This window comes from Nannospalax galili, unplaced genomic scaffold, assembly GCF_000622305.1.
Source record: "Nannospalax galili isolate Female #2095 unplaced genomic scaffold, S.galili_v1.0 scaffold205, whole genome shotgun sequence".
Classification (NCBI taxonomy): Eukaryota; Metazoa; Chordata; class Mammalia; order Rodentia; family Spalacidae; genus Nannospalax; species Nannospalax galili.
In genome coordinates, this window is record NW_008353921.1 from 117,917 (window position 1) to 145,749 (window position 27,833).

The window sequence follows — 27,833 nt, forward strand, 5'->3', positions numbered from 1 at the left end:
CTGCCTCTGCCTCCTGAGTGCTGGGATTAAAGGTGTGCGCCACCAGGCCTGGCTATTATTTTTATTTTATATGTATGCATGTATTGCCTGCATGTAGGTAAGTGCACCTGTATTGTGCAATGCCAATGGAGGTCAGAAGAGGCTGCTGGATCCCCCTGGGACTGGAGTTATGACAGTTATTAGCTGCCATGTGGGTGATGAGATCTGAACCCGGGTCTTCTGCAAGACCAACCAGTGTTCTTAACCACATGGCTATTATTTTTATTTTATATGTATGCATGTATTGCCTGCATGTAGGTAAGTGCACCTGTATTGTGCAATGCCAATGGAGGTCAGAAGAGGCTGCTGGATCCCCCTGGGACTGGAGTTATGACAGTTATTAGCTGCCATGTGGGTGATGAGATCTGAACCCGGGTCTTCTGCAAGACCAACCAGTGTTCTTAACCACAGAGCCATCTCTCCAGCCCCCTATTTTTCCCAAGTTTTAGCCAACAACTGCCAATTTAATAATGAAAGCATTGGCTTCTCACTAGTAGACTGTTTTCTTCAAACAAAAGATTACTTAGAGACTCATCAAATGGAAAAGACAAAGCAGAATGCCTTTGTGGAAGTGAGTGTATAGAAAAGAAGCCCAAACATCAGCTCAACCATCCCCTGCATCGCTTCCCTTGAAGCATCCCCTAGGCGACCTTCTTGATTTAGAAACAGTAGCCTCCAAACTTTCTTGCTCAATCACCTATGAAAAAGGTTTTGCGCTATTTAGTCACACCCACCACACCTCATACACTAATAATTCTAGTGTATGCCAATATTCAATATGCACTTAGGATGAAGTTAATCATTAATGGTAATGCATGTACATCTATCTTCTAATAGTTTTCCTGACAGGTTGGAATATTTTTGGCTGAGTCACTGGTCAATCTGGTATATGCAACCGAGTTTACTTTGAAACAGAGTTAAGGAAGAACTCTGATCCATGCAATACTATTTTTTTTTATTGCTTATTTATACTTACTTTTATTATATTTATTTATTGTGTATGTACACAAGGCACAAGTGTGGAGGTGAAAGGACAGTTTGGGGGAATTCGTTCTCTTCTTCTACCACATGGGTTCCAGGGATTAAACTCAGGTTGTCAGTTTTTGGCAGGCACTGTTATGTGCTGAGCCAGCTTGTCACTCCCTGTGCTCAACATGTTTTTATAGTAATCTTTGTAAGGTTGCATGTTATTTAGTTTGGTTGCAAAGGAAAACAGAATCTACAAAGCCACTAAACTAGGCACATATAACTTCTAATATGCTGTGTCAAGTGGAGAGCAAACAGACTAGTAATGGTGCCTGTCCCTCTACCACACTATGGAGCTGCCCCACCTCTTTGGGTTAATTTATTTATTACAAATCACATGCAACATCAAACAAACCGAGGAGAAAATGCCAGGCACCTAAGGTTGGTAACAGCAAGTTCTGTTCTGTGTCCAGAAGCTATCACTGGGAAACATCTGATTTAAAACAAAAGGAGAGAACTGCTCTCTGATTAGTGGGAAAGGTCAATATCTGCTTTTCAAATTTTCATTTAGTTTCTTCCCTTGGGCAACTCCCTAAAAGCTGAGACCACAGCATGGAGCACAACAGACAATCTATAGCCAAGCCAGATCCTGTCATGATGTTTTGGGATTCAGGGCAGCTGAGGTAAAGAACAATTATCCTAATGGTTACCTGCAAGTCATTTTGTGGGTTCCAGTCAGAATCAAATATGATGCAGGTATCAGCAGCTGTGAGATTGATCCCCAGGCCTCCCGCTCTGGTGCACAGAAGAAAGACAAAGCGGTCTGAGTCTGGCTTACAGAACCGGTCGATGGCTGCCTGGCGCAGGTTTCCCCGTACTCGCCCATCAATTCGCTCATAGGTGTATCTGAGGGGACCCAAATGAACGAAAGCCCAGGCGTTAATCACGGTTCAAAGAAAAATAAACAATCAGGAAGCTGCTGCCCAATGGCCTCAAATCCTTCACTTCTAAATTTGGACCAAATGACAACAGTCTCTAAGGAATCCCACCCTACATATGAGGCAGGACAGATTAGAACTGCATTGTAGAATGTCTTTCCCATGAAATAATCAAAAAACAAAATAAAAAGCCAGGCATAAATCAAGGAGGACTACAAGGATTAAAATCACTAAGTACTGATCCCAATTATCAATCCCCAGTAACTTATCCAGACAACTTATTCTCAAGAATTTCCCAGCTTATACTTGCAGAGAATCTCATCTTAAGAATTTTCCTGGCAAGAAAAGCAAATACAAGCCCCAACTGTTCAACAGTGCTCATAACAAAAAAATCTCAGTGTTTACAGCAGTCTCTGGTTGCTTAGGGCAACCAAAAGGGGTAGGAAGACTACTGTCAGGTATGGATTATGCCACAGCCATTTCTACCCTGCCAGTTCCTCAAAGCTCTAGAAGTGCAAAGCAAAACCTCCAGGCTTAAAGTTAAATCTAGGTCTTCTGGGTAGTATACTACAAGCAAGTAGGAATAAATCACAGGACAGGTCTCTAAAGTGAGCCTACAAGAAGACTGAAGAGCACTGGAGGGCGACAGGGGAAGAGCTGAGTGTCAGGAAGATGACACCTGTGTGGACAGGTAAGAAAAGAGTTGGCCAGCATGAAGAGGTTTGTAAAAGTAAGAACAGGAAACGAAAACTGTTCCATGGACATGTTACCCCTGTCTAATCAGAGAAAAAAAACCACAGATGGACCTTTATGGGTGTTTTGATTTGCTTTCTGTTGGTTTGACAAAACAGTGACCACAACCAACATGGGGAGGGAGGAAAGGGTTTATCTGGCTTACCCCCACCACAGTCCATTATTGAGGGAAGATGAGGTAGAAACTGGAACAGAGAGCACAGAGGATTGCTCTTTGCTGGCTGGTTCAACTACTTCTCTTATACAGCTTAGTCCACCAGCGTAGGCGTGGCACCACCCACAGTGGCTGGGCCTCCCATACAGAGCAGGAATCAAGAAAATGCCCCATAGGACAGGCCCACAGGCCAATGTGATGGAGGAAATTCCTCACCTGAGGTTTCATCTTCCCAGGTGTCTCTAGTTTGTGTCAAGTTGACATAAACTAACCAGCACTGTGGTGGACACCACATGATTAACAGAGCATAAGATGTCGCAGCATCTTATGCTTTTCCAGCTCATTCCATTACAGTCTCTTATCTGCTCCACCGGCAACAGATAAATTCACAGTGGACACTGGCACTAAATCTAACAAATGAACCTTCTAAGTTAAAGGACCAACCCACCTCAAATCCAAAAAATAACCAGATCATGAGTCAATTTGGGAAAGGAGATCTCTAAAACTTAGTTCAAGGTTATAAGGATGGGAATTCTAAGGGTAAATGTGGAAATGGCTTTGAAAACAAAATTTGGGGGTTGGAGAGATGGCTCAGCAGTTATGGATACCCTTATAGAGGACCCGGGTTCAGATCCTAGTACCCACATGGTGGCTAACAATTGTCTATAAATCAAGTACCGGGGATCCGACACCCTTTTCTGACTTCTGTGGACATTGTATGACATGGGTACACGTACATACATGTAGGCAATGCACTCATACACATAGAATAAAAATAATGAACAAAAAAAGAAAACAAAATTCAGCAATATATCCCTAACTTCTTTGAGAAAACAGCCATGTAAGCAAACAGGCAAGGAAATCCACATAAAGAAACCTGAGCAACTCAGAATTACAGAACACTGAAAAACTGTATTTCTCCTACAGACTCATAAGATAACCATACCTAGAAGTGTTGGTATAATTTTTTGCTATTGTTTCTTTTGAAAAATTAGAATATACTGAAGAGTAACATTTTATGGGTACTATAGTAGCAAACAACATGAGAGACAGAGATTGGACTGTCAGAGGCAGAACAAAATGATTTTGTGTTGTAAGATGAAGACAAAGGGTTAGATGTGCACATTTAAGGTTATTATTTGTAACAGCCACAACCCCAAGAGCAAGTTCCTGAGTGTCTCATGATACCAGATACTGCAGCACATGCTTGATGGGTATCACCACATTTCTCACCATAATTCTATGAGGTAGTTTCTATTATCACAACATTTCTCACCTGAGTAAACTTCACAGCAAAACAACCACACAAGCAATCTTGCTCAGGCACCTAGCTGATAACCAAGTTGAAACAAGATCCATGTGACTGAGGGCTTTCACAATGCAGTAGGACAGAGGAGTTTACTTAAAAACTAAAAAAAGAAAATGAAGGCAAACTGGGGACACCCGTAAAATGTGGAAACTTGTAACATTAACTGAAGGTCGAATCAAAAGTTGTAACTAAATATGAAAATGGTGTTGAGAAAACAGTGTTCCAGGAACCTGGCTATGTGTGACCCAAAGTAGCAACACAGAACTCGGAATGAGAAGACAGGGCTACAATTCAATTGAACAATAGCCCCCTTCCCCTATAAGTCAACCAACAATGGTGTAGGAATAGAGGGCTATAAGATACCCCGGGCATCAGAGAGAGCCAGAGGCCTGTGGATCACAGTGAGGTTGGAACTGGCACAGCATGTGGGGAAGAAGAAATCAACAAACAGCAATGAAGCAGCTTACTGAGGGGAAAACCCCATAAAATTAGGTAAGTGTTTTGCCAGCTATGATGTAACAATATTTGTGAGAAGTGAAATGCATGCAGAATGGCTGACACAATGCTCACTCTGTCACTTGTTTAGTTTTGAGGAAGTGCGCTCAAACAACATGCCACTAAAGATAAATTATTTGAACTCTTAGATCACTCCCCATTCTCCCTTCAATTCTGAGCCACATCTCCTCATTCTTGTATGAAAGTCTGGCATGAAATTAAATGGGAACAAAACCAAACGGATAGCTGGAGCAGCAAAGAGGCTGAAGAACAAAGAAACCTTGAGGGCTGATGAGTATGAATGACAAAATCGGACACCGTAACATTTTCCACACCGAACTTCAGCACAGCTATTAACCCTCTGTGACAACTTTATTTTGAATGAGTTCCCTAGGAATTGGTGTGGCTCATCAAGCTGTAATTCTGAAAAACTGACAAATGTCAACAAGAAGCAGGTGGCACTCTGGAAAAAACCTCTGAGGGACAGGCTAGGGGCGAAGGGTGGGGGTGACGTGTTTTTGGCACAAGAAATATTGACCTCAGAGGGCCTGAAGGGAAACGAACAATTTTCTTGTCTCCCAGCAATAACCAGCTGGCACACATCATTCTCTCTCTCTCTCTCTCTCTCTCTCTCTCTCTCTCTCTCTCTCTCTCTCTCTCTCCCCTCTCTCTCTCACATAGACCGAGAGACAGAGGTCACATTCACAACTACCATAAACATATAGTATGTTTGAGATAAATTTCTGTGACAGGCAGGACTTGGTGATGTGCTGCTAGGAGTTATGCTGCTTTGCTCACCATGTGCCCATACCACCAACACAGGTTTCAGTCAAAGGTAGGCCCTTCATATTTATTAACTCAATTCAACGATGTACATAAAAGGTCTAAGTAGAGTACTTGGGAGGCAGAGGCAGGTGGATCTCTGTGAATTCAAGGCCAGCATGGTCTATATAGTGAGTTCCGGGCCAGCTGGGGCTACTGGGAGACCCTGTCTCAAAAAGACAAAAAGACCAAAAAAAAAAAAAAAAAAAAGGTTGAAGTAGATTCAGAGACTAGCATGTTTCTCAGTTTTGCAAAGATGTTAATCCTATTCTATTTAATGCATAAAATTCTATCATATATGTCTCTATAGGAACATAAATATGTATATATGTATACATATATTTTCTGCAGTTAGAGTCTAGAGTGGTCACAGGTGGTTTAAAGAATAATTCTAAAGTTCATCTAGAATATGTGAGCAAAAGAACAGAAGTTCTTTTTGCTTGAAATATTTTTATTTATGTGCATGTGTATGTCTGTGTGTATGCCATGTGTGTACCATGTGTGTACAGGTACACATGGAGGACAGAAGACGGCATTGGTTCCTCTGGAGCCAGAGTTATAGGCAGCTAAGAGCTGCCTAATGTGGATGCTGGGAATAGAGCTGGGTCCTCTGGAAGTACAACAGTGCTCTTAATTGCTGAATCATCTCTCCAGTCCCAGGAAGAATGGGAAAACTGGATACAGCTCTAGCATATATAATGCCTCAACATACTTATGTATAGTATTATATATGAACGTTGGGATAAAAATGTTCTATTTCAGCCGGGCGTGGTAAGTCCCAGCACTTAGGAGGCAGAGGCAGGTGGGTCTCTGAGTTCAAGGCCAGCCTGGTCTACAAAGTGAGTTCCAGGCCAGCTGGGGCTATAGGGAGACCCTGTCTCAAAAAGACCAAAAACCAAAAAAAAACAAAAAAAAACAAAACCAAAAAAACGAAAAACAAAAAACCTATTTCATAAAACAGAAAATTAGAAAAGCAGATATATTTGGAAAGAAAATAAACTTCTACTAATGTTATTATCCGAAACAAGAAAGCTTAAAGACCAAAATCAAAAGGAAAATCAAAGAAATCCAAGTAAGGATTACCAATGAATATGCACATTTTACCTACTTCCCAAACCTACAGTAAAATGATAGTACAAGGTATAATCCTTTCCCCCAAATGAATTAAACAGAAGCAGTAACATTCTGAAGCTAGAAAGTATGCCAAGTGATATGTGATTTGAAAAAAATGTAGAATCCCAGGCAAGACCTAGCCTGATTTAATACTGTGGAGTATCTGGAGGTATCAGGCTCTAGCGGATAGGTATTCCGAAAAGTGAGCATGCAGAGAGTCTAAAAACATGGGAACTAGTGGAATATTTGCTGAAGTATCAATTTGCTTTTATATCACTGACTCCAGCCTTGAAAAGGTTAAGAACTAAATGAAAGCTCTCAATCCTCTGTACTCTGGGAGATAGAATTAAGCATAGTTCAAAGTAGATATGCCACACTGGGAGAGTGATAGGGATACTGAGACTTTCTGCTCTTTCTTATGCTTCTCCCCTAGTCAGCTCAGAAGACAATTAAGATTCCACTTTCTAGGCAGGAAGGAGGAGAAGAAATAAGAGATGAAAATGTGGATACTGGAGGATCCTAATTAAATGGTCAGGCCGACAGATAATTCTCATACTGAGAGCACACCTCAAGTCAACAAGCTCCTCTGACAGACCAGAGCACCAAGTCAGTAGTACCATACCATCCAGTGGTTGTAGATACCAGACACCAGAGAAAAGATCCTGATCTGAAACCCAGAGACTCTGCATCTGCTATGGACGGCAAGGTCCTGACACACCAGCCCCGGACAAAATGCATAAACAAAGCAGCAACAACAACAACAGCAACAACAAACCCCAACAAGGCCCTACTGGAAGGTTACTAGAAAGGAATTAGGCTTGTTTGGGTCAGAGGAAAGGTACAGTAACAGTGGCAGAGACACAGCTACCGCTCATAAAAAGCCGCTCTCTGATAAGCAGCTATGATGGCTAGCGTCAGCAGAACACAGGCGTGTGTGTTGAACCATGCTAGCTTGAGGCCGTCATCCTAAATCCTCTGAACTAAGACTACAGCTGCTGCCTAGGAGAAACATGGACAGTTTGCAGTTCAAGTCGAGCCTCTAAGTAATACTTTCAGAACACTGTGACAGAATTCTGAATTTCTACAACATAGCATCCACAGTATCTAGGGAAAACCTTAACATTTTGTAATATATGAAGAACCAGGAATATGTGATTCATTCTCAAGAGAAAGAAATGTATGTAAACTTAGGATGCTGTGATTCAGACTTAAGTGTTAGAGTAGTTATGCTCAAATCAGTAGTCATATAGGTAATAAAAAATAGGAAATCTCAACAGAAAAACAAAAGTAAGGAGTCAAAACAGAAATCTCAGAACTAAAATAGTAACAGCCATTTCTACATAGTGAGTTCCAGGCCAGCTGGGGCTACCAGGAGACTGACTCAAAAAACACTAAAAACAAACAAACAAACAAAAAAAACTAAAAAAAAAACCCAAACAAACAAAAAACAAAAACCCACCCTTATTAGTAATCAGAAATACAAATTAAAGTAAGAGACTCTAATTTTGGTTTATTGAATTAGGAAAGAATATGGCAAAATAATATGAAGCAGAATTTGGGAAAAGGCATCCTCAAATGGAGTTGAAAATATATAAATAAAACACTCTTACTAGAAGATACTTTGGAAATCTGTATCTGGGAACATTCAGTGTCTATAAAGGAATATTCACTCAGAATTTCTTAAAATTCTGAAAAAACAGAAATAACCTATAAGAATATCATGCAGTTCATCAAGATTTTGTTACAGGAACATAAAGGCAAACTCATAATATATTATATAGAAAATGTGAGTTTTTAAAGCAGAATGTAGGATATAGCAAGTTCAAAAACAATAAAATGAAACACACATATGCACAAATATGAAGGTCTACAAAGGTAAACTCTCAAGTACAAACAGAGACTTGTCCAGGTTAAATCTCTGTATTTTCAAAAGAAACTACAACTCTTAATTTGAACATAAAATTGCATTAAATGGTAAGGGAAATTGCATAAAAGCTTAATCCAGATTTATACTTACCTGCAATCACACTGTTACTTGACATACAAAATGAAAAGCAAACCCACAAACTAAGTCACATATATTTGGAAGAATAAGACACCCAAAGGAGCAAGTGCTTTGGCAGTAAGCCCCTAATCTATGGTGAAGTGACACTACCAAACTGCTCTAGCAGTTTCCATTTACTCACAGAGCTTCCACCAGGGGAAGAAAGGCCTATGATTCTTACCATGCGAATTAAAAAAATAATAATAAATTTATTATTTTTATTTTATGTGTATGAGTATTATGCGTGCATGTAGGTAAGTGCACCCGTGTCATGCAATGCCTGTGGAGGACAGAAGAGGCTGCTGGATTCCCTGGAACTGAAGTTACGGACAGTTGTTAGCTGCCACGTGGGTGCTGGGATTTGAACCTGAGTCTTCTGCAAGAAAGTCAGTGTTCTGAATCATCTCTCCAGCCCAATCCATTCCCATGCAAATTTCTACTATGGCACTTAGAATTCCTTCAATCATCTAGTCTAACTTTGAAGAATTATTCACATAATACTAAATGTCAGCATATCCACAGTTAAATCTGACATTTTCTTCAGTACTCTTTCTAGAAAGTTATGTAACTTATAAGGGCAAATAGAAATCTTAAAGGATAGGAACATCTGCTAAGATACCTGAGATCTGCTACGATTTTACTACCTGAAAAGAGAGGCACTCTTTAAATTTAGCAATGCTTAGGTTACTAACTTTAATGATCTTGAAAACTTTTATATCCTTAAAAGCACATTTCAGAAACCTACTGACAGGTCAGGCGTGGTGGTGCACACCTTTAATCCCAGCACTTGGGAGGCAGAGGCAGGCGGATCTCTGTGAGTTCAAGGCCAGCCTGGTCTACATAGTGAGTTCCAGGACAGCTGGTGCTACAAGGGAGACTCTGTCTAAAAAAGACCAAAAAAACCCCAAAGACTATCTTCTTCAGATCACTCGTGTATCACAGTGACTGAAAGTCTAACAGTGTGATGTAACCAATGTAGCTCCAGCAGACAGTCCAAATAATCCATATACCCCACAGATGTCTCACCTGTACTACTATGGAAGTCAGGTTCAAGGACGCATACAGAGGACTATGAAAAAAAATTAATTGGGGTGCCATCCATTGCTAGTGTATCATAAAACCTTAGAGGATTTGCTGAGAAAAGGACATAAAACCCTTTTTCTGAGTGGCTTAGGCACTTTCAGAAATTTGAAGCAGCAATGCCGCTCAGGATGTATTTCTGCTATTACCAAACAACCAAAGCATCAATACGTTATTTACTTCACCTTTTCTATAGCTATTTCAATTTTGTTTTTTCCAGTTAAAGAAAATATAAAGAAACATGGAATTTTTCTTAAGCAAAACAGTAAGTTCATATTATAATGGCTATGAGATCAGATAGTTAAACTTGAGACTACTTGGCCATAAAATTAACTATGGATTTTAGTTAATCTTTAAAAGAGACCCCTTTTATCCATTTTTGAATGTTTAGTTTTTGTTAAGCATACTTGAATGAATCAAAGAGACCTCATAGAAATGCAGCTGCTCACAGTGCTGGTCACAGCTTTAGTGACAGTCTCACCTCCTCTGGATGAGATAATCTTCCAGGATGTCGAGGCAGCGCACCATCTGTGAGAAGATAAGCACTTTGTGGCCACCTGCAATCAGCTTAGGGAGCAGCTTATCAATCAGCACCAGCTTCCCTGCTGCCTGGATCATGGCCTGCAGCTGAAAGTCAGAGGCATCAGAGCTGTGGGATTTCCGGAAATCTTCCAGAATTTTTTCCTCTGCCCCTAAAAAGGAACAAACAAAACTATTCTTTGAATAAAATGTAATAAAGAATTTTTCTTTGTTTTACAGATTTTTTTTTTCTTGGTCTTTTTGAGACAGGGTCTCCCTGTAGCTCCAGCTGACCTGGAACTCACTATGTAGACCAGACTGGCCTTGAACTCAGAGAGATCCACCTGCCTCAGCCTCCCGAGTGCTGGGATTAAAGGCGTGTGCCACCACGCCCGGCCTGTTTTACAGATTAAAAAAAAAATATTTTGGGGGTTGGGGATTTAACTCAGAGGTAAAGTGCCTAGCAAGCACAAGGCCCTGGGTTTGGTCCTCAGCTCCGGGGGAAAAAAAATTATTATTTTTATTTTATGTGTATGAGTGTATTGCCTGCATGTATGTGAGCATACCCATGTTGTGCAATGCCGCGGAGGTCAGAAGAGGGCGTCGGATTCCCCTTTGAACTGGAGTTAAGGACGGTTTGTAGCCGCCATGTGGGTGCTGGGAATCGAACCTGGGTCCTCTGCAAAAGCAGTCAGTACTCTTAACCACTGAGCCATCTCTCCAGCCCCCGGCTCTGTTCTTTTTTTTAAAAAAAAATTTATTATTATTATTTTATTTTTTTGGTCTTTTTGAGACAGGGTCTCCCTGTAGCCCCAGCTATCCTGGAACTCACTATGCAGACCAGGCCAGCCTTGAACTCAGAGATCCACCTGCCTCTACCTCCCAAGTGCTGGGATTAAAGGCGTGCACTACCATGCCCGGCTTATTATTATTTTTTATGTGTATGAGTATATTGCCTGCATGTATGTAAGTGAGCCCATGCTGTGCAATGCCCACGGAGGTCAGAAGAGGGCACTGGACCCCATGGAACTGGAGTTAAAAATGGTTGTTAGCCACCACGTAAGTTCCAGGATTCGCACCTGGGTCATCTGCAAGAGCAGTCAGTGCTCTTAATTGCTGAGCCATCTCTCCAGCTCCTGACCCTCTCTCTGTTCTATGCTGTGTAAAAAGATGAAAGTATGTATGTTCTAGCAGATATCGAGAACTTAGCACATTAGACCTTTGATTCTCACTGGTTTCTGACAGAGGCCCATGCCTGGTATGAGTGACTCCCTATTACCTTGACTCACCATTGATCAGGTAGGGATGGTTACAGCACTTTCTCAGCTCCATCATGGTGTTGATAAGATTTGGCATGTTGTGCTGATTTGCACCTTTAGTAAGGAAGGAAAAGTTTTTCTCCAAGATGGCACGGTAGTACTTTTTCTGGATATTGGTCAGTTCTACTTCAATGATTGTCTCTTGTTTGGGAGCAAGGTTCTTTTCCACATCATCTTTCAGGCGCCGAAGCATCATTGGTTTTAGGATAGACTGCAATTTCTTTACCTGTTCAGGAAAAAGAGCCATTTACTTGCCCCAGTCTTGACTGAGTGATCACTGTGGTGTTTCAACATTCACTATAATCTCTTCAATGTCAGAGAGCACTGTGGTAGTATACTAAGAGATCATAGACTGACCTGGAAATGGGGAGCTTACAATAGTACTAGAAGGAAAAAGCAATCTGGCTTTAGTTCACAAATTACTGAGAATCTCTGTGGCAACTTCCTAACATGATAAAAAGGGAGAAAGAAGGCAGCACCTATTCTCTGGGATGGAGGAAACAAACCTCCCCGCTCTTTATCACACACACATGCAGAGAAATTAAGTACAGAATATTTTAAGTCTTGTTAGGAAGTACATGTGATACATTAAAAATGAAGACTTAGAAGCTGAAAGGACAGAGTAAGAGGTAGAAGCAGTGCAAAATGGAGTTCTCCTATGCTTTTTATGGAAGAGAGCAGCATTTGTGTCTAGGAGCATTACTAATGTTGTATAGGAACATCTCCCACCCACCATGGGAGCTGTTGTATTAGGGCCATTTCAAGCCTGGTAGTGCTCCTTGCTATGATCTGAGTACACTTCCAATAACCCACACCTCCACAGAGATCTCCACAATCTAGATTTCACCAGCAAGGTAACTTGTTCTCTCTTACAGGCAGACAATGACAAGGTAGGTGATTCAAGTCAAAGTACTTGAGTCAACCTACAGCTGAAGCATGATACCAGTAAGATTAACTCTGATGGGAAAATAAAATAAGGACATGTGAAAGTACAAAGGAAATTAAGTTTTAAAGTCAGAAAGGGCTGTGCAAAAGCTTTGAAAGGGGTCGGATCTGCTGCATCCTGCAAAACTGTAACATCACTTGTAGAAAGCGAGCAAAGAGGTACTCACTGAAACAGGTTTTAGACAATGATGGACATGCTTTACTTTGGAAACAGATACTTTCTAGAGCTATCCTTTATGGTGTTTTAAAATATAGACATTTCATAGAAGCAGGCAGAAAGGTGACTACAGAGACTGGTATAGGCTGTGGGGTTTGGGGAGATATTGCTCAAAGGACAAAAAATGTAAGCTAGATAGAACAAACTTGAGAGCTACTGCTCAACCTGGCGACTATAGTTAGGAACCACATACTATATTCGTGAAGACTGCTACGAGAATGGTCTGGAGCATTCTCACCCAAAATAAGGAGGTAAAGTAATTTACAGGCTAACTAGCTTGATTTAGCTATTCTATGGATACATATTTCAAAGCATGTTGTACACAAAAGCACATATAATTTTGTCAACTAAAAATAGCTTTAAAAAATTACAAAATAAACCAGACATTTGATTGCTTCTCTCTTTATTTTTTGGTTTACTGATAACTAACCCCAATGTTAAACCTACTTCTTATCAGACCTTGATTTTATCATCCAAGGGCACTTAGGAATGTAGTTTCCCAAATGGTAATTACTAATGTAAGAGCCCAGAAAGAAAAGAAAAACACAGCTAGCTAATTGTTAAGGACAGGGACAAATGTCACTTTGCCACATGCCGGGTTCAGCTTTTGCCCTTCACTTGGTTCATACCTGAATCATTTAGAGTATACTACATGCCAGACACTGTGCTGGTCAATACAACAAAGACAACTTTGGAGAAGATGTGGGCCTTGTCCTCAGGGAGATCATTGTCTAGGAAGAAGAAAAAATGCATACCACAAATTAAGTGCAATGGGAGAAGAGGATGAATTTCCAATGGCCCAAAAATGGAGAGAGGGTGGAGCTGGCTTTTCAAGATCAACAGACATTGCAAATGCAAAGGAGGAGAGTTAGGTAGGATTCTTCTCTGTTTATAAAGACTGACTTAAATCACAGGTAAAAAGCACCAAACAGGAACCAGAGTGTACGTGTGACACCAGTAAGTGGAAGTCTCAAATCTCTTTGGTCCCCAAATTCTCTACCCCAACCCACTTTTACACCATTGCTAGATCAATTTAGCAGAACAAATTGTGTCATTCTTAAATAAAAGCCTCATATGACTTCTATTATGTACTAGTTTTTCAACCTGCCTTTCAAGATCTTTCAACAATATAACCATGAACAACTCTGGCCACAGACACTTTGTAATTCAGCCATTCTGTTTATGGCTCAAACAGATGGTTCCTCACTATTGTATGAAGTTCATGGCTGACTTTTTTTTTATTCTTCCCCAATGCAGTTACCTCTCTTTACCTCTCTCATCATTGCAAACTTACTTATCCCTCAAAAGGTATTCTTTTTTTTTTTTTTGGTCTTTTTGAAACAGGGTCTCCCAGTAGCCCCAGCTGGCCTGGAACTCACTATGTAGACCAGGCTGGCCTTGAACTCACAGAGATCTGCCTGCCTCTGCCTCCCGAGTGCTGGGACTAAAGGCGTGCACCACCACACCTGCTTCAAAGGTATTCTCAAATTGTACTCTCTCCTTTGTGAATTTCTAGATTCTTAGATTTCTCTTTTAGAGGTTCCAACTCTTGTTTTTCATTCCTGTTACCACATTTAAACTTGTCTGACTTAATTCTATATTTCTAGGAGCAACATCTACCAACAGTAGATGGATGTTGTTAACAATGGTTTGAATTAAGTCCAATAACTAGACATAGGACTAGATCTTCAAAAACTGAGGCAATCCAGATAATCTGGACAAAACTGGACTTATCCAATACTCCAGATATGACTGCTTTCTTTTCCTCACCCTTGTGTAATGTGCTATAACCAAGAAGATGGGCCTGGGAACATGCACAGACTATACAGTAGGAAAGATGAAGGAATGAGGAAGCAGAAGAAAGCACCATGCTTCTGAGGCCAGAGCTACAAACAGCATCACTGAATGTACAGGGAGTTAAGTGAAGCAGGAGGCTTGGTACATAAGACACTTTGGATGCAAATTTATCCATCCCTTGTTGCAATAAGAATTGATAATAATTACGTGTCCTCTTCAACATAAACAAATACACAAAACAAAGAAAGCATTATTTTACAAGAGATGCAAGAACTTGCTAAATCCTGACTTCATGATGACTACTTTCCATAATGTGAAGCTGACCATCACAGTCTCCTCAATCCTTTTGCCCTTAGTTACCTGCTCTTCTGTTTTTAGATCTCCGAACTCCTCCAAGAAAGCAGTCTCTGAAGGAAACTGAGATGGCTCCAGAAAATTCAGCAAACTGAAGAGCTCTTCTACAGAGTTCTGCAAGGGTGTTCCAGTGAGCAGCACTTTATGTTCCTGCACAAATTAAAAACATTATTGTATAGCGTTTGAGCCACCAAAACAGTATTTTATGGGGAAAATTAAGCCAGGGCATTTTGTGCTCAATCTAGGGCAATTCCATTCATTTTTAATGAAAAGATGGGGTAATGACACTTCATAGGACTTCAGTCATTAACAGGTCAACTTTACTTTCACATCAATGATTCCAGCAGCAATTTCAAAGCTAGAGCAACCATTTATTCACTCAAAAGCATGAAGTGCCTACCCACTGCATATGAGGCACTGCTCTAAGACAGCAGTGTTAAAAGACTACCATCTTTGGTACCAGTTGACATAGGGACCCAGAAACAGAGCGAATACACCTTACATTTCCAGGTTACAAATTTCATGATATTTCAGCATTCCTTTAGTCCCTCTGGGTATCAATCCATGGCAAAAAGGGCATGCAGAATGGCCATGGAACGATCCCTCTACTTGGAGTAGAAGGAATCTGTGTTTATTTATGTAAAAAGCTGGCTAATTCTCACCAGGGCCATGAGCTTTAGTCCCTCCAGAAGTTTACAGTTCCTATTCTTCAATCTGTGGGCCTCATCAATTATCACACAGCTCCAGTGAATCTTCTTCAGCTCTGGGCAATCTGCCAGGATCATCTCAAATGTTGTGATGACAACATGGAACTTGAAGACTCCTGAAAGGGGGTTTCCCTGAGGATGACACAACCCAAAGCAGAGCTTTACACCATGGCTACCAAATTCTGCTCATGGATTATCTGCTGGATTGGAGAAGGCAGTAATGTTCAATGCCAGGTGAGAAGCTAACATGCACTGTTTATCCTCATGTAAGGAAAGAGAAAAGAATAAATCAGTTATTTAGACAAGCAAGATCTCAAAACATAAAGGAAACAACCGTGGGAGTCAATATTCTCATAGAAGTGAGAAGATAACAGACAGCAAGGGGACTTCTCATTTCTTAATTGTGATAAGGAAAGCAGATGGGGTGATTCATGCCTCACCCCCAGCCTGAAGTCTGTCTAAACCATACACATCTTGAATGCTCAAGGAAACCCTCTGTTACGTTGCAGATTCACATAACTGCTACTTTGTAACTCAGACTATTGCAGAGACCCAATTAAAGACCTTGCTGACCCTGGTGATAGATGGGATGGACACACTTCTGTCTGCTGCCTGGTTTTGATGCTGCCACCACAAAAGCAGAGCTGCCTCGTGGTGAAGCACATCTGAAGTTTCTTCCAAGTAAGTCCTAAAGTGTATGAAGCCCGTTTTTCCTCTGACTAATCATTTAATTTTACTTTTCTCAGTTTTGAAAACCAGTGCCCGACAGGCATAAATCCATGCTGAATAAATTGATATATTACATATAACAAAAGCTTAAAAGAAAGTTCTGTCGTGTTTTTAACAATATGAGACCCATTTAAAAAAGATCTTTATGTGCATGAATGTTTGCCTGTATGTAAAAGTATGTACGTATGTGTGCATGCCTGGTGCCCACAGAGGCCAGAAGAGGGCATCAGATCCCTTGGAACTGGAGTTACAAGGAGTTGTGAGTCACTACGTAGGTGCTGGGAACTGAACTCAGGTCCTCTGCAAGAACAGAAAGCGTTCTTAATTGCTGAGCTTTCTCCAGCCCCCCATGTTTACCTTTCTGTATCCAATCTGTTCATTTCTTCTCCAAATTTCCTGGGTGAGGAATCTCTCCGCCATACATGAACTCTCATTTTCTCCTTCCCTCCCTGCCTCCCTCCTTGCCCCCTCCCTCCTCTCTCTTTTTTTCTAAAACAATTTTGTTTATTTTTCTTTTATGCATGAGTGTTTTGTTGTATGTATGTAAGTGCATGCTTGATGCCTTTGGAGGCCAGAAGAGGGCACTGGATCCCCTGGAATTGGAGATATGAACACTATTAGCACTTGCACCAGGTTCAGGTTATTAGTGGTAGAAACCAAACCTGGGTTCTCTGCCAGAGCAGCCAGTGCTCTTAACTGCTAAGTCATCTCTCCAGCCCTCTCACTTTTTTTTATTGAGCAAGTAATAGTTCAGAAAAAAATCTTCTATATACATAAGCAACTTCATAAGTCAATCAATAGGCCAAGCTTCCAGTGTCCTATAAAAGACCTCTGGTTATCTCAGAGGGATGAGCAAGTATCTCTTCACTCTTCTGCTTTATCATAAACTAATAAAGCTACAAGGGAAGAGCAAGAAGTCAGAGTTACCAAGTACAGAACTCTACAAATAAGTCAACAGTAACCCAAGATGGATGGCACTGAAACTCCTGAAGATAAGGTCAAAAAAGCTGTTGTGATCTCAGGGACTCTCTGGGTCTTTGAGGTTCACGTGAGGCTCACCTGTGCATCTCTGTACACCATCTCATACTGCTGGATCATCTGCCTGCTAATCTGGCTGCCGTGGTACACAATGGCATTCATTTCTGTCCATGTCCGAAACTCTCGCTCCCAGTTAGTGATGGTGGAAAGGGGAGCAATGATGAGAAAGGGGCCGTGGATTCCCCTGAGGAATATTTCTGAAAGGAATGTGATGGACTGGATGGTTTTCCCTAGACCCATCTCATCAGCCAAAATACAGTTTTTTCTGCAGAGGGTAAGAAATGTAGGTGATTCATTATCAATATAGGAAAATTGTGGGTTTTTTTATAACTCTCTGACCTCTAAGGTCAGTGAAGACTTTATAACTTTGCAGAATTGAAACTGAGGCTAGGTTTACAATTATTCATACCTTGCCTACTTCCAAAATGGAACTATGCCAACTTACAAGAAAATATATGAAATAAAGCCATAAAATAGAAACTAAAAATACCATAAATTAAAACAATGTTACGAGATTAGGGGAAAGATGCTTCAAAACCAAGCCAGGTTTTTGAAAATTCAATTTTTAAAATTAATTTTAAGTGAGTATACACATTATGATGTTTTCATTCATCACATCCATTCATACATTCACTGCTTTAGATCTTTCTTACCACTTTCCCCTCCTTTTGCTGGTCTCCTTCCTCCTACAAAGAGTACTCCACCTTCTGCTTTAGTGCCACAGATATTCAATTATACTTTCTTTTTAAAAATAATTTTTTTGAGACAGGGTCTCCCTGTAGTCCCAGCTAGTCTAGAACTCAGTATGTAGACCAGGCTGGCTTTGAACTAACAAAGACCTACCTACCTCTGCCTCCCGAATGCTGGGATTAAAGGCGTGCGCCACCACACCTCAATTATACTTATACACACACACACACACACACACACACACACACACAACACCCCCCCCACCCCCAGAGTCTACATAGGGAAAATGTGAAATTTGTCTGAGTCTGGCTGAGCCAGTTTTTGGAACTGCAAACATCCTAGAAACCAAGGTAAAAATGAAAAGATGGTAAATCCTACTGTCCATCCTCTTTGTGTTATCAAAGGACAAACTTTTACCCTACATAACAAATTCCTTACATGAAAGAGTAAAAATATTGCTCTCTCTGGTGATGAGAAGCAAGAGTGGTGATCCTGGAGAGTTGTGACCACTATCTGAGCTCAGTCTCTCACTGCTGTGTGACCCAAGACCTGGATCACTGGGTGAGTTATACTCTGGTATTGGCAGAGACTACAACTAGAACCTGAGGTCCCCAGAATTCCTTCTAGGTGTGTTCTGCATGGGAGTACACTGTTAACAACAGCAACAACAAAAAACCTTCCCTACCCCACAAAAACAAAAACAACCCCCCCCAAAACAAACAGAACACAAAGAATTCAAAGATGATTGCTACTGTACAAATCATCCAGCACATCTACTACATACAAAGAACAGAAGAGGCCAGGTTCATTCCTTTTTATATCTTTTTAATTGTGCGCGTGTGTGTGTGTGTGTGTGTGTGTGTGTGTGTATGTGTCTGTCTCTGCCTAGAGACTTAAAGAGATAAGGTCAGGTGTAGTGATATATATATAATCCTAGCATTTGGGAGGTAGCAGCAAGATGATCACAAGTTCAAGGTCATCTGTAGCTATACAAGGAATTTGAGGCCAGCCTGGGCTATATGAAACCCTATCTCAAAAAACCAAAACCCAAACAAATAAACAATAGCCCCAGCAATACAGATCTTTTATGTTTTATTTCTCCTATCTTTTTTATTAGAATGTCCCCTTCCACCAAGACACAAAATCAGTAATAGCTACTTACTCTTTTTTGTTGGGGCAACGACTGATATAAAAATAAAGTTTTGGAATATCCCCAAACTGAAGGTGGTGCTGCTCTCTCACTATCCTTCTACTACTCTCTGTTTTCCAGGCCAAGGCAACAACATACATTGCATTGCAAATATGGGTTGGTTTGGCCCCTTACCTGTTGTACCAATTAAAAAGAAGCCAGTTCATCCCTTCCAGCTGGTATTCCCGGAGCTGGTTACTGTTTTTATACTCTCGAGACTTCTCGAGTTTCTGCCAGGAGTCTGAGGCAGGCCTCTCCTAGGGAGGAAGCAGAGAGCACAGTGCAGAGAAGGGTGTTGGGAACACAGCACAGGCAATGTGGGCAAGGCAGTACATCCCAAATACTAACCTACGGCTGGATTCAATGCAAATATTATTTTATGAGTAATGGTACTGTATATTCTAGATTTCACCAGATCCTGAACACTGCTGTGAAGCTTGTACATAAACAGACCTATCCTTAATCTTGGTGTCCTATGGCTTTACCAGGCTCCTGCATACCATCCTCATCTATACTTTAATACCCTACAAGCTAACATCAGTCAGCTTTTATGGTTTCTATAAAAATTCTATAAGCAGAATTTGTGTCTAGGATCAACTCAGGAAAGTAGAGTGGGTCAAATACTGTGCTGGTTAGTTTCTAAAATGAGCATATAAAAGAACTCCTTAAATACAATAGATGCACTCTACCTGTTTTATTTTTCTACATGAAATACCAGTTTCTAAAAGCCAGTCATCATTTTTTTTTTTTTGGTCTTTTTGAGACAGGGTCTCCCTGTAGCCCCACCTGTCCTGGAACTCACTATGTAGACCAGGCTGGCCTTGAACTCACAGGGATCTGCCTGCCTCTGCCTCCTGAGTGCTGGGATTAAAGGTGTGCGCCACCACTCCCGGCCCTCAGTCATCTTCTCTATACTAATATGAGGTCACACTATTACATATCAAGTTTCAGGACAACCACAGTGCTCTATCTACAGTTATTCTTTTCTACTAGGAAGTCTATTACTACAATAAAACCACATTCTTTAACTACTTAAGTTATGTATCTGATGGGGAATTATTTTTCGAAAATGTCTTTGTTGAGGCCAGGGAGATGGCTTGGTGGATAAAGTACTTGTTATACAAGCATGTGAACTTAAATTTGGATCTCCAGCATCCACATAAAAAGCTGGGTGCTGGGGGCTAGAGAGACAGATCTGTTCAGAGACTTACCGTTCTTACAGAAGAAAGGGATTCAGTTCCTAGCACCCAAAACATTAAACAAGAAAACAAACAAATAAATTGGACTGAAGAGATAGCTTAGCTGTTAAGAGTGCATGCTGCTCTTCCAGAGGGCCTGAGCTGGGTGCCTAGCACCCACATTAGATGGCTCATAACCTCCCATAACTCCAGTTCTGGGGGATTCAATGCCTTCTTCTAACCTCCTAGGGCACTGGCTCACATACACAGACAGACACATAAATTAAAAAAATAAACTTTAAAAAGAAGTAAATTAATGAAAGCAAATAGATAAAAAACAAAGTGTCAAACAGAGGAAGACACCTGAAGTCAACCTCTGACCTCCACACATGTATAAATGCACATACACCTCTTTACTATTTTATGTAATTTTAGAATTGAGTTCTCTTAAAATTTCTACTGAAATTTTGATTTTGAGCTTTCCTATCCAAAAATTTTTGGGTTTGTTTTTATTTAGACACAACATGGTTATTTAGCGTATAGATAAAATTGAACCTTTAAACTGACGTTTTAAGGTTAAAAAAAAAAAAAAAACTCAGCTGTGCCTAATAAGAATAATGAGTTCATAGCTTTTCTATATAATACTTTTAGTTTTTGGTAATTTTACTCTGAATTATTGCAATAAAATCTGCACCTAAAATATGCTTTTAACTAAGCCATTTGTATGTAAGATTTAAAAAATAACCTCAATTCTAACATTTGTATTTGGAATTAAGTATAAGCTATTCATGATCTTTCAGAAAACTACATGTAACAACTTACCTACAAAATTCTGTCAGCTGTGGTTAGATTAAGCACTCAGACTGGAACTCTGTTGAATGTTATCACCAGCACAAAGTTATGGGTGTTTACAGAGATAAAGGAGGAAAGATTACATTACGCAGATATGCTTTGGGCATGCTTCTCTCCTCTATAAGACAGGATGAAGGCATTTTTTGGAAGCTTCTTCACCTCTAGTGACTGCAGCACCTGGCTCTTGGCAGTGCAGACATTATTTCAGAATGTCGCTGAGGACTTCTCTTTGCTGTCTTGAGTGTTCTAATGTAGTACATCCCTCTCTGATGTAGTCACTGCTCTGGGTTTTCCCTCTTTCCGTGATTTCAGATACTGACTATCCTGGTCATCAAGGCTGAACTTTCTAAAGTGCTTTAGAAAAAAGTTATTCAGGTGAAGAACCATTTTTCTTAAAGTACCCCTTAATGTATAAAAAGATGGATTTAATTATATTTTTAGCTACCACTTCAGTTTAGAATTTTTGAGATAAAACTTCAAAATGTACATTTCATTGATTGTTCTAAAGTGTAAGTGGGTACCAAAGCTCACTGAAGAACTAACTGATCCTCACAACTGTATAGTAAAGGAACCTGAAGGCCCCTGAAAACAGCTGAGAGCCCCACCCTGCCAAAGGCATAGTAAGGCTGCAGAAAGCAGTGGGAGCTGTACTGGGAGAACAGGTCTAGATGATAAACTGGCCTCAGAACCAACCTCTCTGCTCCCACTGGTTTGTTTCTGTATTGTGTCTCACATCTAATTAGCCTAGTGCTGTATTTCTGCATACACACACATGCTTCTTCCATTAAACTGAGCTCCTGGATCAGGGCCTGTACCTTGTTATTTTTACTGTACTGCACACAGGAGTCAACCCTTAAGAGATGCTTAATAAATGATTGACAAATTAAATTAAAAACAGGTAACACCATATATAGGAGAGGGCTGAAAAGGGATCTGATCAATCATGTGAATCTCATCACAACCTTCATCTTAAGACACCTCTATACATTTTCATTTGTCAGAAATCTAGAAGTGAAACCTTGCTCTTAAAGGGACTTTGACAGGGAGCTGCTCACCACCACAGTTTAGTCTTAGTTCTACCTTTTCAGTGATGTAAAAGCAATAATACTAAGAAAGGATTGGACATTTTCATATGAAAACAGGGATTAAAAAAACCAAAACTAGCCAGGCGTGGTGGAGCACTTTAATTCCAGCACTCAGGAGGCAGAGGCAGGTGGCTCTCTCTGTGAGTTCAAAGCCAGCCTGGTCTACATAGTGAGTTCCAGGACAGCTGGGGCTACAGGGAGACCCTGTCTTAAAAAGGCCAAAAAAAAAAAAAACCAAACAAACAAACAAAAAAAAACCCAAAAAAACCCCAAAACAAACCAAACAAACAAAAACCAAGATTGGGCTAGAGAAATGGCTCAGCGGTTAAGAACACTGACTATTCCCGTAGAAGACCCGGGTTCAAATCCCAGCACCCACATGGCAGCTAACAACTATCCGTAACTCCAGTTCCAGGGGATCCAACAGCCTCTTCTGACCTCCACGGGCATTGCATGACACGGGTGCACTTACATGCAGGCAATACACACATACACATAAAATTTAAAAAAATTAAAAAACAAAACAAAACCAAAAACCAAAACCAAAACCAAACCACAATCAGCTAGGCGTGGTGGCACACACCTTTGATCTCAGCATTCAGGAGGCAGAGGCAGGCAGATTTGTGTGAGATGGAGACCAGCCTGGTCTACATAGTGAACTCCAGGCCAGCTGGGGCTATAGGGAGACCCTGTCTCAAAAAGATCCAAAAAAAAAAGACAATAAACAAACACCAGAAACAGACCCATTAACAAGTGATTCTCTTGTCAAATTAGTTCAACCCTAACACGGCTCTGATTCCAATTCTTCATCCTTCTAATTATTAACGATCCAATACAAATAACCCCAAATCAAAAGAACAAACAATATACCTATCTCAAAATTCTAAGTCTTCTTTTGGTGGTTCCAGGGATCCATAAAATGACCAACGATCATCTTAAGAATATTCCAGTTGAGTGAAAAAAGGGTCAAAAAGAAAGAGAAAGACACCCGAGGGAGAAAGAGATTCAAAATAGAGGGCAGGAAAGACACTCTGCACAGAGCATTCCACATCTATTTCTCGTACACTCCATTTACTGACTCCTCAGTATCCTGTATACCCAGAACTCTAAACCCCCGCTTAAGCTTCCTAAATGTCATGTACATCAAAAGAGAGTCCAGACCTAATGCTGACCAGGATGCAGGCAAAGTTTATCTTGGATGGGAATGCACCCTGAGCTGCAAACTCAAATGGGAGTTAGATACTTCAGAAGGCACCAAAAGAGTTAAGTTCATAAAATTATGTGTTACAAGGTGTCAGACAGAGATACAGATATATTACCACATGCTTAATTTCAGGGAGAACTTGAAGAGATTCAAATTCTTTAACTTTTGCAGGATCCACATCTTCCTCTAACTCCCACGTGCTTTCTTCGTACGGCAGGGAGCACCACTTCACCAGGTAATGTGTTACCTCCTGATGGAAAAATCAGAAAGACTTGGGTGTTCTGAGTAGATTTAAAGGAGTTAATCATTCTCTGCCAGCCCTCCCTATATAACAACACATGGATGTGTTAAAACAAACACCACCCATAACAAGACAACAAAATGTGTGGAAAGAAGGGACAGTGCTTTAAAGATGCGAAGAGCAACACACCTACCTCCCCTGTTTCTGCATCTTTGGTGTGGGCCACCTCTAAGATACGGTCAATTTCTACATAGTCTGGATTGAACAAGTCTTCATCCGGCTGAAGGCAAACAGAGAACAGTTAATAGGAGTCTCTCTTCCCACAAATCTATACCAGGGTTCTACTTTAAGGTAACCCCTTATTCTGAACTCTTATCAGAAATCACTGACAGAAGTTTGCTTGAGAATAAAAGTCACTTCACACACATTTCTGTGAAGACTGTCCCCAAAGCCTGCCTTTCATGACTAAATTCAAAGAATGTAAGCACTGCAAAGGCTGCGCTATGGTCAGGTGAGACTTTTCTACCCATGGTTAGCAGTACTTTCTGCTCTTTATTACAGCAATGTGCAAAGGTCAGCTCATGGGCTCTCTTACTACTCCTCAGTCCCTTGGGCACTTGGAATTACAGTTTCTTTTCCTTCTTAACACTAGAAGGGACTTGAAGGGAGTTTCCTGGATACTGATAATGTTCCATTCCTCAATTAGGTGGTAATTACACCAGTGTTTTATTCTACAAAAATTCATCGAGATGCATACTTATAATTTATTTACTTATATTTATGCATATTATGCTTTAAAAAGACTAGGTTAACAAGCTTTAGGAGCATTTAATGTGTCTCAAGTTATGCAACACGTTTCATTTAAGCCTCAGAACTACCTTATGGAGTAGGTACTGAAATTACTTTAGACCTTAAGGAGTAGATTGAGAGATGCTGATTAAAGAATACAAAGTTTCAGTTATGTGAGATGAATGCTCTGGAGATCCAAAGCATAGCACAGCAGCAGTTTAAAATACCGCACTGTCTACTTGAAATTTGCAGAGGGTACAATTTATGTGTTCTAATCTGGGGGCAGGGGGAGAGAAAGATATGGCAATTATATGGGTTGATGGACATGCTAACAATCTTAACTATGATGATTACTTCATTATGTGTATGTTCATCACAACATCAAGTTGTAGACCTTAAATTTATGCAAATTTTGTAAATCATACCTCCACAAAGTTGAAAAGTATAACAGCACTGTCATATAACTATAAGTATTCTGCACAGAGATACTATCAGGAGTCCTACCTTACACAGGTCAGGATATGGAGTTGCAAGACCTTATCAAGTGGCTCAAGGCCACCCAGTTTTGTGTGCAGCACATGCACAGGGAGGAAGCCCCAGTATGATCTCAGAGCCCCTGTGGCACTCTACCTTTGCACTTACTCAGCCATGCTTCTGTCCCTCGATCACCTACTGTCCTTTTACAGCTGCCCTCAGGGTTGGCAAAGTCCCTCACTGAGCACTCCTGCCCAAATGAACATCGCACTGCAGAATGAGGACAGCAGGGCTTTTCTCAGAATGCAGCCTAAGTACGGTGACTTGAAATGTGGCAAACCTGTAGGTAATTAAACTAGCAGGACAATAACATTCTCTACTTTAAAATACCAATGTAAGACATTACATTTATTTCCCTATTTTATTCATCCTAAACTGTTCAGACAAACTTAGACTTTGACCTTGTCACTTGCTTGTGTAGCATTAGTCTGATAGGGAAGTCGGAGCAGCTGGGATTTCAACTTCTGTGGCTGTGTGTGAACTTGTAACCTCTAGAGCTGGGTCTCTCTCAAACATGCTGCGGATGCCTCATACAGCAGTTGGAAATAAAGAGTGTGAAGATGACCAACCCCAAATTCGGTTACTATTCATATCAAAAGAATATTATTTATACAAGTTACTAATAAAAATGTCAACTAGGTGATCAGAGACACTGCTACAGGAACTTCTCCCCACTATAACTCATCCTTAATTTTATGATGTGCTCCAATCTTCCCCAAAGCCTTTTCCTTCCTACCAGGGTAAGCTCCTGGTAGACACCCTCTTAGACACCCTCACACAATTTTCTGTCTACAATCAAGGAAAAGTTATTCTCAGGGGACTACCTCAGAAAAAGACACAGGACTGCGTAGGCTATATCACTAAGTTTGGGCTTTATTTGAAAAAGGGGGTTGGGGAAAGCATGTAGGAGGGTCCAGAGCAGGGACCTGGTATATGACCCTATGTCTAGTCCACAACAGAAAGGCGTATTTGGTCTGCCTCACAGAGCTTAAAATGGAAGAGCCGGACATGTAAACAAGTTACTTCACTGCAAATACTTGCTAAAATACAGGTGTGAATAAAATGGTCCAAGAAATACACAGATCATCCAGTGGGGCTTCACAAATAGTCCTCTGATTCCACTCATCACCTTCCTTTCTCCAATTCTGAGGGAGGAGCATGTTGTGAAAAATAGTTCTCATAGGCTTTAAAACCATCACAGAGAGTCTGGGCCCAACTGTAATTTCACTGGGGAAGAGGGACAGGCTGTGGACTGACCCTTGTGCATGCTAGGCAAGTGCTGTAGCACTGAGCTACATCTCCAGCACTAACTGTACAGTTAAATCAGAAAAAAATCCAAAGGAACAAGGAGTATTCGCTGACACTATTCTCAACAACCTGTCACGAAAAGGATGTGAATACTGAGCTGGGTAAGTATATGAGAAATTTAATATAACTTGATGGCATCTGAGTTCAATCTTAGGATCTAGTACTAATGATTATACCTTAAGAATATTTTTTTTTGGTCTTTTTGAGACAGGAACTCCCTGTAGCCCCAGATGGCCTGGAACTCACTATGTAGACCAGGCTGGTCTCGAACTTACAGAGATCCACCTGCCTCTGCCTCCCAAGTGCTGGGATTAAAGGCATGTGCCACCATGCTGAGTAATTTAAGAATAATTTTCATTGCTTCTCTCCTTCACAAATTATCCATATGAAACTATATATTACACATTAAAAAGAAAATAAGATTTCACATATAATGAAGAAAAAAATGAAAAGTATTAAGATCCCATCAACTAGAGAAAATGACAAGATTTTCATGTATTTATTCCAGGCATTTTTTAGGCACTATTATGTTACTTTCCTCTTGTACCCCAGGTTGGGATTTTTCTAGGCACTGTTGGAGCCTGGCATTTTACTAACAATAGTTTAACACTAAGCACATTTCCAAATCACCAATAATTTTCCTTAATACTATTCTTACAAATGTATACTATCCTACCCAACAGAGATATAACGTAATAAATGTCTATTATCTAAAATTGAATTTAAATTTTTCATTAATACAAACAACTCTTTATCATAGCTAAATCTTTTGTGTAAAGACTTGAAAATTTCTTTAAAATAAATGACAGAACTAGAATCAAAAGACATGCAGATTTGGAGACACCTGGTGGGTCATACCTAGCCATGCTCTGACCATGGGTAAACCAGTGTCCCTACCCTATGATCTCACCAATAATGGATAATACCCAGTATAGCCATAAAAGCCTTTAAAACTTTCAAACATTTGGTAAGTAAAAACTATAAGATTATCATTTTATTTGCATTTCTTGGATTACTTGTGAGACTGACTACACTTTTGCTGTTTAATGACTAACTTTTCCTTCTTTCTGAATTCTCTGCTTATTTTTTTCTGTTTTGGGTTTGGTATTTTTCTTACTGAGTTGTAAGAACATTTCGTTATTATTAAAGCTATTTGTTACATATACGTAAGTGTGTAACTTAGTATATGTGTAAATATACAGATTCCTGAGGCTGGAGAGATGGCTCAGTGGTTAAAAGCACTGACTGCTCTTGCAGAGGACCCGGGTTCGATTCCCAGCACCCACAAGGCAGTTACAAATCGTCTTTAACTCCAGTTCCAGGGGAATCCGAAGCCCTCTTCTGACCTCCGCAGCTTTGCACGACTCAGGTATGCTCACATACATGCAGGCAAGACACTCATACACATAAAATAAAAATAATAAA

At 40.4% G+C, this 27,833-nt stretch overlaps 1 protein-coding gene across 1 annotated transcript in view; it reads right to left on the reverse strand.

Annotated features, from left to right (window-relative positions):
* The window catches only part of Chd6 (chromodomain helicase DNA binding protein 6), a 218,395-nt gene that overhangs the window by 60,291 nt on the left and 130,271 nt on the right, over window positions 1-27,833 (reverse strand). The window contains exons 9-17 of the mRNA XM_008850984.2: window positions 23,971-24,057; window positions 23,652-23,786; window positions 19,353-19,474; window positions 17,360-17,603; window positions 15,527-15,703; window positions 14,871-15,014; window positions 11,522-11,777; window positions 10,195-10,405; window positions 1,716-1,911 (exon numbers count right to left, since the gene is read on the reverse strand). Of these exons, the coding sequence (XP_008849206.1) occupies window positions 1,716-1,911; window positions 10,195-10,405; window positions 11,522-11,777; window positions 14,871-15,014; window positions 15,527-15,703; window positions 17,360-17,603; window positions 19,353-19,474; window positions 23,652-23,786; window positions 23,971-24,057 (1,572 nt within the window). The remainder of the gene's footprint in view (window positions 1-1,715; window positions 1,912-10,194; window positions 10,406-11,521; window positions 11,778-14,870; window positions 15,015-15,526; window positions 15,704-17,359; window positions 17,604-19,352; window positions 19,475-23,651; window positions 23,787-23,970; window positions 24,058-27,833) is intronic.